We start from the raw sequence: 16,863 nt of genomic DNA, 5'->3' as shown, positions 1-16,863 counted from the left end.
GAATGAACACTCACAAACATCAATGCCCAGGCAAGGATTCGAACCCAGGACCCCTGGTTTTTAGTTTGGTTCTTTAAGTCCACTTTGTGCACAATAAGGCTAATCGGGACTGGACCTACAGTTTAAAGTAGACGCCGAACCACTATGTGCCTCCACTGTGTATTTAACCCAGAACCCCTTGATTACAAGGTGATGATGCTACCACTGCACCATCTGGGCCGGCCCAGAATAATATCAGTGAGTCACAAATAAGAGAGATGGTCAAAATATGTGTTTTTACACGTGCAATGGGATTATTACTATTTCACACAAAAATTGAAATGTAGCTTTATATGTGCTATGAATTTAAATGACAACATTTTGCTACCAAATAGTATCTCTACGGTGTATTTGCTAATTTACATTAAAAAAAAGAAACTATTATACTTACCACTTTTTAAATTATGAGGTCTAATTCCACTCACGAAAGTTCTGTAATCAACTACCTTTTCTCTGGGGCGGACAAACTTGTCATATATACAGGTGCCAGACTTGTTGACAAGGGACACCCTTCCTAGCATGCTATCGCCTCCTTCTATGCCAACCATTTCACAATCCATTCCAATAATATTTGTTAACCTGAAACAAGCCAAGATAGAAACATGTGATTGAATTCAGAAGAACTATTTAATAAATAATTCATTGTGCTACACCAAAAGAAATTATTTTTAGCTCTACCGAATGTCATGTTGGTTCAGTGACTGAGCACGTAAAGTGGTCAACTTTTGACCTTGCCACTGCAGTTTCTAGGTTCAGATCCCCAGCATGGACATGGGTGTTCCTCGCGAGTATCCCATCATCATTTTCATCAAATCATCACTTATCCTCATTGTCCTAACTAGCCAAAAGTTGCAGAAATGAAACATAAAATAACAAAAATAGAAATACAAATATGAAATGTTACATCATAATACACAACATATTTGTTGGCAGGGCAGGGTGTTCAGGCTAAAGATATAAAAAAATACACACATATCTCAGCAGCTATAAGGATTATTGAAATATAGTTTCTATTATTATACAAAGTAACTCACCAAGATTTTATGAATGTTAAATTCAATGTGGGAACCTTTCTCATCTCAACAGATGTCAAAATGATACTTGAGCCCTCACCAAGTGTTTTCCAGCATCTGAGGTATTATTAAAGCAACTGCTTTCTTTTCGATCACTTAGTTATAATAATGCATAAACTGCAATAGGTAACAATTAAAAATTACTGCAAAGGACAGTAAAATAATAAAAATATTCTTATATTTGGGGTGGACCAATGTGAAAATTTTGCCAATATCAAAAACGTACTGATGCATAATTAACCAATACCGATGACTAATATTCTACTGATCTGAAACACAATTGAAAATACTTCTTAAAATAGTATTAAAAACTATGTGCATGCAAATAAGTTTTCACTTTGAAAAAGAAATGTGTATTTAAACATTAATTTCACAAAATCATGACATGAATTATAAGTTTACATTCATAAAGATAATGACAAAATGGCATAATTTTGCACTAGATTACAAGCTACTTTCATAAATATATATCAGATCAATAAATTATTGTTAATTTTACTGATAAGTCAATATGCCTATAGAGAAAATGCTGATCGAGCATCTATTAATCTGCCCCATACATATTTTCTATAAGTTCTTTTCTGGGCCACGTATAAAATGCTAAAAAAGTCAGAAAAAATTAAAATACCAACCTTTCATCCTGTCCTTCACTAGCAGATGTTACTTGTTCACTATTATTGTTACTACCATCACTAGATCCTGATTTTTTCTGTAACTAAAAAAATAATCCAGGTTCAATGTTTCCTAGTATGGACAATAAACATAGGCAAGCAAGTAAGTAAGTTGTTTATATTCCAATAGCGCTTACTAAATTATTGCCTACAGATGTTTCCCAATCTCTGATTATAAAAATATAACAAAGATGAACCCACTCAGATCTCTAGAATCAATTCCATCTTCCTAGCAGGGTTCCTTCATGATGCAATTTTTCAATAGCTCATCTCTTGTGTTTTCTATATTTACAGATATCCTATCAGCATCACTTGCTGAATGATTCCAATCATCTACACAAAATTGTCAATGGCAAAACTTACTGCAACCTTCAGGCATTCCAATTTTGAGAGTCAATTGCGCACAACACGTAATACAAACGTCTGTTGTACAAAACAGACTAGACTGAAAATACATCCCTCTTCTATACACGTTCCACCCAATTTCATAACCTCTCAATCAAGTGTTGATATATTTTTCTCAAGAGTGTGCATTTCGGTCATCTATCAGAACAAATATCAACTCATGCCACCTTTGACTCATTTTTGTTCCTTTCATTGTTGACAACTTCAGTGTAAAATGGTCATTTGTGTTGTATCTGGAATTTACTCTATAAATATTATTTGCATCTCCCCCATCACACTCCTATTTTAGATAGTTTTTCTGGCTCTTTCGGTTATGACGAATGAGAATGAATGATGATTGGATTAACCCTTTCAGTGCTTGAGCACAGGAATGGAAATACCACAGCCAACGTACCATTTTACTTACAGTAAGTTAAAAAAAAAAATGAGCAAGGTATAACTTGAAATGTCAAATGCTTGCAGCAAAATAATCGGTGAACGACAAAGTAACACATATATGTTTTCATAAGCACTCAAATACTAGGAACATATATTTACGTTATATGTAATTTGTACACAATAGGGGTAAATATAAATATAAATTCTCCAAGATATTTATTTGGGTATGGAGCCAAAAGTGCATCCTTTTAGTGTCTTCCCTAGGTGCTGACAAATTTTAAACACAATATCCTTGTAACAAAAATGGATAAATTATGCATTTAAAAAACAAAATGTATGCAAAGTCAGACAATACTGCTATCTTTAAATTGCACTGCTTACCCTACAACATCATGTAGGGTAAGCAGTGCAATTTAAAGATAGTAATCATAGAATTAACAAAAGTTTATCCGATAAAAACCCTAATAAATCATGAAATTCTCTCTCTCTCTCTCTACCTGTGTATATATAAATTAATTTACCTGCAGAAATTTTTGCCAGTTTGTGGAAGGATTATTTACTTTGTATGTAGTATTACATAACAAGCCACTAAGTTGTTCTGGTTCTACCGTCTTCTTCGCATCTTGTTGGTCTTTCATAGCTATATATTTTTTTTCCTGGCGGCCATCTCTCTTAGGAACTGAATGTGTTGATTTGTACCTCCGTTTTGATGCCATAGTCCAATGCTATTTGTACCTACAAATTAATCAGCAGTCCTGCAATTGAAAAATAATAATATTAAGAACTAAAATAGACTACTATTTAAAAAAATAGTGCTATACATAGCAACTTTTGATCATTCAATGATTATCTTTATTCTTTAGCAAATGGCTGATGCATACATGGACCACTGCCTGTAAACGTGTTCAGATGGCTGGTCCATATATGGACCAGCATCACGTGACAGCAATTAACATGTCATTTCTCCAAAACTACAGATGGTATTTCAATCCTGTCTTCTTTTGTTTGTTTGTTCATTTACATACATATGAAGATATAACATACTTGAAGGCAATGCAAGTATTGGATAGTTATCACAAGTGTGTTTTACTGTTTTAGTTGATACAAATTTTAAACATGTGGGCTTTTCAAATTCACCGAAATATTCTTAAAAAATCATACAGCTATTTGTTGTAGAGAATTTAAGTTCGTTTATCTTGGATTGAACTGCTAGGGCCTTCACAGAAAGTACAATGTTGACATTCCATTGACACAATTAGAAGAAGAAAAAGAAAAGAGTGATTACCTTAAGAAATCCCTTTTCAAGGAACCTCCACATTAAATCAATCTACAACCATGCTAACTACATTTGAAAATTCTTCCATACTTTACATTAAAAAATAATAATTAAAATGTATCATGAAATGGTAAGAAAGTAGTATTGCCAACTATTCCTAAGTAGGCTGTTGGCCTAACAACACACTATGTAACTTAAACGACGCACGGTTTTAGAAGCGATATCGGGCGGAGCCACGGAGAGGGTGTGTGTGGTGACCAGCGAATGGCAGGAGTGCAACGTTGTACAGTTAGGAAACTGCAGCGCGCGAGTTAAACGCAGTGTTCTGTATTTGTCTTGCGTGCAAGAAGTTTTCAGAAAACTCGCCACTTTAAGGTTCATCATAAGATGGGAAAAGATATTTTGAACCTAACTGTCCAAGTCTCATGAATTTCCGTCGCCTACAGCCGGAGTTATCATTTCTCGAAGAAACACGGGAAACAACACGTCTCTACACACACCACACAATGACCCTTTCGTTTTCCTTCCGTGTTCCTTCTGTTGTTTTTTCGTTGCCACCGTGTTGACCCCGATGAGTTGTGTCTTGGGTGTCAAATTCGGCTGAATATGCACAATGACCTTTCATTGTCTTGTGTGTTCACAAACATTGCGAGTTGGAGCCAGTTTTGAGTTCAGCGTTTTCATAAAAATGGCGGTGTAGATAATTTTACTCATACGGCATGAAGAACAGTTGTGAGAGGATTCAATACAGTCCTTATTGATTGATTTATTTTACTTCGCTTTTTCTGCTCCCACTTTTGGCTAATTTACGAAGATGGGGATGAGTGATGATATGATGAAATTGATGAATGGACAATCACAAATATCCATGCCCAAGTCTGGATTCGAACCCGGGACCCCTGGCGTCGTAGCGCGATGTGCAATACAGCCCTTATGCTCGATAGTTGTGCAATAGTGTGTGTCTTGCGTGAGTGATATTTAATAATATTGCGCCGGCGCCATTATGGAGTGGTTAGCATATCGCTCTACGATGCCAGGAGTCCCGGGTTCGAATCCTGGCCTGGACATGGATGTTTATGAACTTTCATTATATCATCACTCATTCCCATCTTCGCAATTAGCCAAAAGTGACAGAAAAGCAAAGTAAAATAAATCAAATCAAATTATTAATGTCACTCTCGAAACTTAGTACGTACCAGTAGTACAGGCACCAACGGTAAATACTCGCATTACGTTCACAAGACAGAAATCTTAGTTTTAAAGCTTATTCTTAATTCAAGGAATTGGCGTTCGCAAGCCGTGCGTGCTGAAACAGTGTTTTCTCAGAGTGGAGAACTTACGGCTAAAGCGTGTGGTGTATGTTTGCATACTGTGTTGCGCATTATAAAACAGGGTAAAGTATCTATCGCAGAAATCGGCGAACCCCTATTCAAATCTCCTGGGAAACATGCCAGAAAACAGAAACGAGAGCGATGATGATGACCTTGCAGTTCCTCTATAATAAATACCTTCAAACTTCTTTCAGGTACGAGTTTCTCTTATATGCTGCAGTGATATGATATAATCCTGGGTAGAATTCTTCACTATATATTTCATTGTACTCAAATATCACGTGCATGCATTATACCCATAAAAAGCTGAATATTGGACACAGCGAGTTATCTGTATTTCCCTTCCGCTAGCAGTTGTTTTGGCAACAGCGTGACTGCACGAGCTGCCTATAGGCTGAATTCATGTTCCTTCTAAAAGCGTACGCCGTATAGTTCCTGAATGTACCACAAAACACTTTGAGAAAATATAATTTTTGGGGATCATTTTGAAAATAAGTATTAAAAAGCTACAATTTTCTGAAAAATACATTTTTGTAAACTATTGTCTGCTCACATGTTTATCCCCATTTAGCACAAGATGAAGAAAATGGTTGGTGACAGTACTGTACATACAATAAAACAATATTTATCTAGCATACTGCTAGAGTGTAGGAAGCTGCGGTAGCTCAGTTGTTAAGGCATCTGACTACCATGCGAGAGACCCGGGTTCGATCCCCGGTGGGGAACCAGATTTTTTTTCCACCTCTTCAAGCAGCTCCATCGCCCTCCCAGTGTCATATAAAGTGGTTACCTGGAGGAAACTCGGGGGGGGGGGGATAAACGTGGCCGGGGGTGTGGTGCTGTTCTCATCACCCCCACCTTCGACCGTGATCAAGAAAGTGTGGGGCCCTAACCCCACACCCCCTATACGCCTTCATGGCATGGTGCATAGCACAGGGGAGCACTTTACTTTATACTGCTAGAGTATGGTGCTTATTGGCACCTGTCATGCTATTATTAGTATTGCATAAAACACCTTTTTTTCTTCTTCAATGAACTATTGAAGAATTAGTTGTAGAACCCTAACAGTATTATAATTTTAGATATTTTTTTATCACCTTGGTATATTGCATGGGCCAGAGGGCTCTCCAAATATTTTTTTTTGCATAATATTTAAATTTTCTTCTTCTAAATGTGTTTTTGGGAAGGGGATACCAAAATTTTCCTTCCAACAAGAGCAAAATCCTTTGAGGGAAAAAAAAAACAATTCCAGCTACCTATCCTTCTACGATTATTTTTCAGCACTGCACATTTGAAAAGCATGCACTTGAAAACCTCTATCTCGGGAGGCTTACTACAAGCAGAAGAGGCTAACGTCCACTAAAAGTTAAAAAACAATAATTAAAGTTCTAACTCTCGTAAACTGTACAATTGATAATTAGGTAACTTCGTGACCACTGCCTTATCAACTGCCTTATCACAAATTACAAAACTTATATTTTAATTATTAAATAAAATATATTTGAAATTACAGCAACAAACAGTTTTATGCTTATCTTTTTACATTATAATTTTAACAGACAAATGGAATTAAATTAACTAGAATTACTTATTTAACTATAATGAATCATGAAATGCAACAAAAATAAAAATTTTCATTTAGGCTACCTAATATTTAAACACATACTCATACACATATATCTACATACATCACATAGACTTGAGAATGAATTTATAAGGTTTTCCTATTTCCTTCAAAAAGATAGAAACATATAACCAATTGGATGTTTCGCACATCAAACAATTACCTAAATTTCATGGTTAGATTATTTATCAATTTATTTTAAAGTTTATTTATTTCTGAGGAATGATTAGAATACTAAAAAAGGATGATTTACACTCTCCCCATATTGTTCAAATGAATACAGTGGTGAATTATTTAGATTTTTTATAAAAATGTTGAGGACTTGTGATGTCCAAATCGGGTAATGGTTCCGATTGTTTTATGATTTTTTTTAAAATTCTCGTAGCAAGAAGACTAGTTATCGTAGAATTTTGGCAATCATTGTCACATGAAATTTGAACCTCCCTTAAAGTAATGAGAACTGTTTGGATTTCGAAAAAATTATTGATGTTAAAAAAAAGAAACAACAACTTAAAAATTACCTTTCGCAAGCATGCATGCTTCCCATGGACAATGTATTTTCCATTGACAAGCGACAGTAAGTATTGTAGAATTAATGTAGAAGTAAATCGGAACCTCGGTAGAGTGCATTTAGGGACTCTATTTTAATGCTAAGAGAACCAAACCTGGCCTGCCTAACCTAACTACGAAAGCATATATTGAACAAAATCGCTAAAACTCAGCAGTATGTGTTAACAGAAGTAAATCAAAATCGAACCATGTTAAAATTGCATTGCAAAATAGCATCATGAAATCGCAATAAAACTAAAGGAACTTGGGCCCAATAGGATCCCTCAGAAGCCATGTGTATGTGTTTACACTGAGTTTGTTCTTATAGCAGAAAAAAAAAGGTGAATAGTCTTACATCTCCATTTAGAAATTGTAACTCTTTATGCATGTAATTACACATTGAACATTTAAATAGTTTATTGTATGATCTCTGAATTGCACACAACTCACTCTTAGAATCATTTAAATTTAATATATACCCTTGAGGCTCTGCGACACTGCTAGAAAGTGGAAAATTTTGCATGGTTTGTGAAAATTATGTTGTTTTTAGCTTTTTGTAGAAGTAATGCGTAGTTTTATGTGATACTATTGGCATCAAATATCTCAGATATTTTTGGTTTCTGCACATTACATAAAACATTGAATCTATCGTTTTAAATAAAATGCACTTGTCTTTTTGCTATTTTGAGTGTGCATACAATTTTTTATGGGAAAAAATGCTCAAAGCGGTGAAAATGCAATTTTCAAGGTATGTATGGATATTTCTTGGCTATGGTTTTCTCTTAGATATGATCAGGTTTATTTTGTTGTCATCGTTAGATTTAATGGTGTCAATAACTTTACATTGTTAGGTTCGGAAAGTTGAGTTTCATCGTGATAGTGATTTTACTTTTTCTTGTTAATTTAGGAGTGCTAGTTTTAGTGGTGGTGGCATTTGCATGTGTTTTTTCAACTTCAGAACTATGCATACAAGCAGTTTTTAAATAAAAAATTGTGAAAGTAGTGTAAGATAGGAGGTTTTTTTTTACTCACTTTGGGAACACAAGATCTAGGTTATTTGTGATTTCCACACCCTGGAACAAATTTGATTTACATAAAATAAAATATTGCATAAACTTTTTGTTGTAAATATTGAAAAATATTCCAACACATGGTCCATAGATAGGGTTACCAGATCGCTGTAAGGGAAATGTAGGACATAATGTCCCAAAATGTAGGACTTTTGGTAACATTATCGTATGGGCAAAACGGATTCCTTGAAATTTCCTTCAAATTTACAGGAGAAAGTACTTACGGAAATCATTTTCTTGAGCGTTTTGGAAGTTCTTGAATGTAGATTTGATCCATTTTAATGTGAATGCGTGTTGTTTTCTGCGAAAATCTCTGTCCGACACGCTGTTTCTCCTCACGCCATTTGCTTTTTGCAAGAGAGTGCAATGTTCCGTGTGTTGGTTAAGACGATGCAACCCCGTAGCCAGTGTTTCAGCCTCACCGTGTTTTCACTAGAACCACCTGTCGAGTTCGGAACAAGCCATTTTTTCCGAATTGGTGTCACTTATCGCACAACATTGTAGCAACATTGTGTTCCGACGTCACAGGAGAGAGGTTTTTTTATATTTTTTCTGTGTAATTATGCTAATGGAACCTAACCTAACAGGCCTAACCTAACCACGTAGGCATTCATCGTCTCACGTCTGACGTCAATATTCAAGGTTGGAAGGAAGAGAATTACGAAAGAAACATGGTTCCGACCCGAATGGGTGTCACTTATGGCACAACATTGTAGCAACATTGTGTTCTGACGTCACAGGAAAGTTTTCTTCATGTTAGGCAATACAAAGGTAACGCGTCTGTTAGCGAAAATATTATTTTTTCTTTGTATTTATGCTAATGGAACCTAACCTAACAGGCCTAACCTAACCACGTAGGCATTCCTCGTCTGAAGTCAATATTCAATGTTGCAAGATGGTTGTGCGTAAAGGAAGAGCATTAACAAATTTCGAAAGAAAGATGGTTCCGACCCGAATGGGTGTCACTTATCGCACAACACCCTAGCAACATTGTGTTCTGACGTCACAGGAGAGAGCTTTTTCATGTTAGGCAATACAAAGGTAACGCGTCTCTTAGCGAAAATATTATTTTTTCTTTGTATTTATGCTAATGGAACCTAACCTAACAGGCCTAACCTAACCACGTAGGCATTCCTCGTCTGACGTCAATATTCAAGGTTGCAAGATGGTTGTGCGTAAAGGAAGAGCATTAACAAATTTCGAAAGAAAGATGGTTCCGACCCGAATGGGTGTCACTTATCGCACAACACCCTAGCAACATTGTGTTCTGACGTCACAGGAGAGACCTTTTTCATGTTAGGCAATACAAAGGTAACGCGTCTCTTAGCGAAAATATTATTTTTTCTTTGTATTTATGCTAATGGAACCTAACCACGTAGGCATTCCTCGTCTGACGTCAATATTCAAGGTTGCAAGATGGTTGTGCGTAAAGGAAGAGCATTAACGAATTGCGAAAGAAAGATGGTTCCGAATTGCGAAAGGAAGATGGACAATGAACGTGGTAAATCGCAAGGTTATTTCACAAGTTCTACACGTAAATGCGACGTATTAGCATAATTTCAAATAGGGACACGAAAGTAGATATTTTCCGGTGAACGAGGTTGCACCACTGCATAAATCGACAAAACACTCTCAGAACGCCCCCTAAACCAGTATGCTATCACGGCCATAATGTGTTACAGATTCGAAACAACAAGTAACAGTAAGTACTCGTAAATAGAGAAAATAAACATTATCTTAGTTAGAAATGCATTATTTCGCCTTAAGAAATGTTCCGCAACACGTTAGCAATGTAAAGAAGTCCGAAATATATGATTCGGAGGTGTTTTGCCCATACGATAATAGTACCGGACTTTTAAGTCAAAATGTATGACACAAAACATTTGAAAGAAATAATACACATTTCTAGAACAAGTTAGAAAGATTTATTTTTATTGCTATACCGTTGGCGCTAGCCTGATTGAGTTCTTGCTTAGCTGAAACTAACCGAATTTAAATTTAAATTTAATTTAAATTTGGCACTTTCAGGTTGTTTTTTTTTTTTGTAAAAAAACTGATTTCTTATTCTTAAATGCAAAATTCCCAAACTTGTAATCAAAACTAAACAACACACTTCTTACTACGTTTTAACTGGTACTTTTTAGAGGAACCAATTTTTCCCAAATTTCTGGTTTCTCAAAATATATTTTTGAGAAACTGATGTACAAACTCTTTGAAAATGCGTATATTAAACCACTCTCAACATTTGCACCGTGACTAAGCGATTACCGTAACTTGAAATGGTTCAAGAAGTTTCATCTGGGGTAATTTTTAGTTCAATAACTTTGTTCTCTATACCCCTGTTTACAATCAAAATATTGAATAAGAAACACCTTGTTCCATCAGTATAAACCCCAAGGCAAGAAATTTCGCTCATGCACCGAACAGTGACATCATCAGAATCTGCACCCCCAAAAATATTTATAAATTGCTTTCGTTTTTGATATGGCAGGACAAACTTTTATTTTATTTTTGGGCAATGACTAAATCAAAATAAATTTCACTATTGAGTTTGGAAGTGATTTTCTGTTCAACTGAGCCTCCCCGATGGCGTAGTAGTAACGTCAAGCGATCCTGGGTTCGATACCCGGTGCAGGCACATACCATAGTGGTTCGGCTCCCACCATAATCTGTAGGTCAAGTCTCGATTAGCCTTTCTGTGCATAAAGTGGACTTAAAGCAACAATTCAATCAATCTTTGTTCAACTCAAACACGTATTTTCCTAATTTATAATATGACGTTCAAAATTTAGGTAATTAACGATATTTTTCAAATTCCTCCTGGACGCCGGACATAAGGCTAAAATGTAGGACATGTCCGGGAAGAACCGGACGTCTGGTATCCATAGCCTAATTATTTGTTTCACTATTCCTTGTATGGATTTTGATCCATCTGCACATGTAAGTGGTATGAGCATTGTCTTTTGTTTCAATTTGAGCAGGCAAGTGTTTATGTTTATAAAACTGTACAGGAAAATCTAAGTTGTATTCTAAATTTGACTGAATATGAAGGAAGATACCATACTGATCCTCTCTGCAATGTTTGTGGTACTTTTCATGGTAACAGTACGTTATAGGGAAAACACATTTCACTCATTCATTTAGTAATTTTTTTACATTCGTACTTGCCTATCATGCATTGTGAAACATTGTTTAAGGTGGGATTTTGCTTTTTTAACGAAAATAGCTTCAATTTTCCACATATCGAGTAATTATTGTTCGTTCCTCTCACACACAATATGGCGGAGAAATCTTGAAGTGTTGTCGATGATCACAGGGTTTGCAGTATTGCAATCTTCTTCTACTTTCGTGTTACTCATTTTGTATTTTTGGGTCGGGTACCCTATTCTGTAAATGTTTACTATCCTTCGGACACCTATAACTTCTGCGTTTCGTCAATTTTTGACATTTGTACTTACCTATCTGCTTCGCGGATCATTTTTTAATGTGTATTCACGTTTTTTTGATCAATTTTTTTTTAAAAAAAAAGTGTTTTTGTAACTGAAGAAAGTATGTTTCCGCAAATGGTTTGTGGGGCTATGTGTCAATGGTTCGTGGGGCTATGCGAGAATGGTGTGTGTGGCTATGCGAGAATGGTGTGTGGGGCTACGCATTTTTTTTTCGAAACCAATTTTTAACTATTGTAACCTATTGTGACCCTACCTAACCTAACCTTACCGGAAATGGTTTGTGGGGCTATGTATGAATGGTTCGTAGGGCTATGCGTCAATGGTTGAATTTCTGCGATGAAACATTCCCACATCACACAAAACACCTTCCAGATGTTAGACAATACTACAGGAACTTATTACGGTAAGTAGTTTCTTCTGTAGAAATGAAGAAATCTGTCCGAAGGATAGTAAACTAGTACCCAGGTATTGAATTGTGGGTCGAAGTTCAATTTGTAAGTCCAAAAATGAAGTAACTCCTACATTGAAAGTCCTTGTTGTCCTTTTCCACAGAATACCACCCCCCACTCCCTTCCCATCATAAAAATAAGAAGTAGCAAATTATCCCATCCCACAAGTCATTTAGAAAAAACAACCCTCCCATTTACGGCCTGCAGTTGCCAAAAAGAAATAATTATTTCCAATTTCTGAAGTCGCATAAATGAAATCCAATGTCTGAAATGTCCAATCCGCCAATATATCACTCAAATAACATATCGCAATCGCAAATGTTCCCATTGCACAAGTCAATCATAAGAAGAGAAAGAAAAAATCAGACGTGCGCCTGTGACATGAATCGATGATCCGAAATCTTCAGACTTGCGCCTGTGACATGAATCCATCATTCACCATCATAGAAGTTCTGAAAAACCTTTTTGATGTTACGCAATGAATTATAATTTCATAAAAAACTTAAGTATCGTAGCACGTAGATCTAAAAAATTAACTTCCGTGCTATTTGCAAACACTGTTTGTTATGAGGAACTAAATATTTTTATGAAAATATTTAAAATGTGCCTGAAATCGAGGGTGTAGAAAGGGGTACCGGAGCCGTATTTTTTTCCAGGTTCGAAACCCCCAGGAACCATGCACAGATAGCCCCACGAACCATGCACGTGTAGCCCCATAAACCATTCTAATAGCCCCATGAACCATGCATGGATAGCTTGGTACTATTATAGTATAAGGGAAACACCTATAAATCATATTTTTTACATTGTTAACGTACTATTTTGGAATGCGAAACATTTCCTAAGGAGAAACAATGCATTTCTAACTAAGATAATGTCTATTTCTTACATTTCCGAGTACTTACTGTTACTTGTTATTTCGATTCTGTAACACATTATGGCGGGTGATAGCGTACTGGTTCAGGGTGCGTTGTGCGAGTGTTTTGTCGATTTATGCAGTGTTGCAACCTCGTTCACCGAAAAATACCTACTTTCGTGCCTGGATTTGAAATTATGCTAATACGTTGCAAACCATTGACGTTAGCCTCACAAACCATTGACGTTAGCCCCAAAAACCATTGACGTTAGCCCCAAAAATCATTCACGTTAGCCCCAAAAACCATTGACGTTAGCCCCAAAAACCATTTTCCATAAGGTTAGGTAAAGTTTGGTTAAGCAAGCATAGTTAAAAAAAATAATAAAAAATAAAATTAAAAATACTCGACACATCATGTTCTAGTGAAAACACGGCGAGGCTGAAACACTGACTATGGGGTTGCGTCATCTTAACACACGGAACATTGTACTCTCGTGCAGAAATCAAATGGCGCCAGCACAAACAGCGTGTCGGACAGAGATTTTCGCAGAAAAGGACATGTTTTCGCATTAAAATGGATCAAAACTAGGGAGCGATTTTACAATACCGGGAATTTCTCCATTTTGTTTGAAATTTGGCATAATCACTAAATTAGGGCTCCTAATCACGAATCTGAAGTTAAAATTTGGCACTCACGTGTCAAACTTGCAAAATAAGAGGGTCAGTCATCGCAACCGACAATGCACAATTGCTCATTATTTATCGCAAGATTTTCCGTTTCGAATACTTAAAGAACGAAATATATATATTCCTGATATTACTACGACCCTAAAATTTTTTAACTATGTTTCCTAACCTAACCTAGCCTAACCACGCACCAATGGTTCGTGGGGCTAGCGCCAATGGTCCGTGGGGCTAGCGCCAATGGTCCGTGGGGCTAGCCATAATTCAGGAATTTCTATACGTGAGCGCCAAATTTTAAGTGCAGATTCGTGATTAGGAGACCCAAATTAGTAAGTATCCGAAATTTCAAACAAATTGGAGAAATTCCCTGTATTGTTAAATTATACCGAAATCTGTTTCCCTTATACTATAATGTTGCCGATAGCCCCACAAACCATTCTTAAATAGCCCCACGAACCATGCACGCAAGGTTAGGTTAGGTTCTGTGAGGTTAGGCAAACATAGTTAAAATAGTCATGTTCTGGCAAAACAATGGCGAGTTTGGAAACATTGACCGGGGGTCGAAAAATACATGATTCACTGGCCGAATAAGTTGAACGAAGAGAGAGAAAACACTTCCACGAGCTTTCAAAAATCTACAGAAACTCAGTTCCGTAGTTTCTCCTGTAAATTTGAAGAAATGTGTTTTCCCTAGACCATACTGTTACCACTTTTCATAAACCCAAGGCATCTTCTTAATATACATCTTTGAGTTACTTCCAATTTATGTATCGTGTTTTGATTAGCAAAGCAGTAATATTTTTTTAAAAAAAGAAATAACATTTTGGTAACAGTAGTATAAGCCGGAGACGGATTTCTTAAAATTTACAGGAGAAAAGACGAGAAAGTACAGTAGAAGAGGTGAGACAAGAAACTCTCCCACCGATGTGCTGGATCGGAAACGCGGCAAGCGCATGCGCGAACTTCCCCTATCGTGCACACAGGCAGGGTTGCCGAACGTCTTAATGTTGTGTGAGCACCGAGAAACAATGCGATCGACTTGCCTGTCTTAATTTAAAGTGTGTGTTTGTTTTGTGTGCAGTGTACTTGCTAGCATGGAAGCTTGCAGTTCAGAGAAAGCAAGTAAACTCGGTGGACGGAAAGTAATCCACAGCCAAGGGCGAGAAATTGTATATAATGTCAATGCATTTATGAAAGGCCAGGTGGGAGTTCGTATGTCCGAAAACCAATTGCAAAGGAGGGTGGCTTGCGCATGTGGTGTTTCCTTCAGCAGTGTGAGAAGAATTATACTAATAGAAAGTAAAGCATGCACTACGTTGAAGAAACACTTTCATACGCCCCATAGAACACGATCTCGCCGAAAAATCAAAAGTCATATAGACGAGTTCGATAAGTGTGTTGTTAGGCGTGTTGTGCACGAATTTCACCTTACGGACGGGGAAGGTATCCGAAGGGTTTTGAAACAAAGAATAGAGTTCCAAGGCAGTGTCTGGTGTGTGCGGAAGATAATACGTGACCTAGAGTTTAAGTGGTAAAAGCAGAAAATAATAGACAATTGCTTATAGAAAAGGACGAAGTAAGAAGTTTACGTTCATCGTACCTCAAAGCCATAAAAATCTTTCGTCGACAAGGACGACCCATTGTTTACGTTGACGGACTTATTTTCACAGCTCGACAACAAAGAAAGAAGCTTGGGTGGATGGAACCGCGGCTGCCGTCAAAGCACCGGTGTCTAAAGGGCAACGTGTAATTGTTGTACATGCTGGAGGTTAATGTTCAAATCTGGAAAATCTTTTGGCGATTAATACCACAAATTTGACACGAAACAGTGTTGTTGTTGTTGACAACGCCTCATGCCATAACGTACAAATAAATCCTGCGACTTCTTCCTCCTCCCGAAAAGACATTATGATTCATTCAGTGGCTCGTTCAAAACAACACCCCCTTTGACGCACACCAGAATTGTATTCCTTGGTGAAAATTAACAAACCCCGTTTGAAGATGTTCAAAATTGATTCCATCTTAGCAGAACGCGGTCATTCAGTTGTATGTTTACCACCATACCACTCAGATCGTCTTGCTTAGTTTTCTTGTGTTCTCGTTCTGCGTAGACATTTGACCCGTATGCACTGCCAACCCTGCTTCTGTGCGTCCTTCCCCTACATATGGCTTGGGCGTGAGGCCTCGAGGAGTTTCTTGTCTTACCTATTCTACTGTACTTACAGAATTGCGTTCTTGGGGACTTTCTGAAGCCGGGGAAATTGTTTTTTAGAATCGTGCAACGTATTTTACCTGTAAATAAGGTATTTTTCGTCAATCATGCATCTCCGTTGTACGATAGCTCGTGCCGCCATTACTGTCGACTACGTGATTCAAATGTTCCGTGCGTTCGGTTATGTAACCCCCTCACAGTGTAGCAACCACGCAGTAGTTTGACAAGATGACGTGTGAGCGAGTAAGACTCTAGTTTACGTCCTTTTCCTAAGGAATACGTGTCATATATCGTTGGAAAGCTTATTTTATAAGGAATTCAACAACGTAAATCCCAAAGCGAACAAATATTTCCTGAAGGAGTAAATCGAGAAAAACCGATGTTGTCCGGATATGCGCAATTGAACGTACTGAGGAATTTTTTAGATGATGATGCACATATTTAGGGGTGAAATGAGTGCTAATGGAACCTAACCTAACAGGCCTAATCTAACCTCGTAGGCTTACCTCGACCCCGTGAATGGATAGTGGGGCTATCGTGAACAGAAAGCGTAAAAAGAAAAAGGTACTTACCCGAAGAGATGCCCGGTGCCGCACAACGATCGCGCACCGCGAACGCAAAGCAGCAATCACCATACAGATAAGGACGTAAAGTAGAGTCTAGCCTCAATTTTCGTTTAAAAACCTTTTGTGAATAGTTTGTGCGGCATTTATCGTTTCATAAGTTTGGAAACACTGCACATCAGCTGACAATAGACAACGTGAGTCAAAATTTGCGCGCCGAATTAGCAACGACAA

General features: G+C 37.1%; 1 protein-coding gene across 1 annotated transcript in view; it reads right to left on the bottom strand.

Moving 5' to 3' along the window:
• LOC145995232 (RNA exonuclease 4-like) overlaps positions 1-16,863 on the bottom strand; it is a 28,050-nt gene that overhangs the window by 10,428 nt on the left and 759 nt on the right. Inside the window, exons 2-4 of the mRNA XM_083131798.1 lie at positions 3,088-3,321; positions 1,745-1,827; positions 431-618 (exon numbers count right to left, since the gene is read on the bottom strand). Coding sequence (XP_082987924.1) covers positions 431-618; positions 1,745-1,827; positions 3,088-3,282 — 466 coding nt within the window. The 5' untranslated portion in view covers positions 3,283-3,321. The remainder of the gene's footprint in view (positions 1-430; positions 619-1,744; positions 1,828-3,087; positions 3,322-16,863) is intronic.

This window comes from Lepisma saccharinum, chromosome 11 (genome assembly GCF_977018435.1).
Source record: "Lepisma saccharinum chromosome 11, izLepSacc3.1, whole genome shotgun sequence".
NCBI lineage: Eukaryota > Metazoa > Arthropoda > Insecta > Zygentoma > Lepismatidae > Lepisma > Lepisma saccharinum.
Note: the sequence above shows the minus strand (reverse complement) of the source record. Positions and strands in the feature narration are given on the sequence as shown.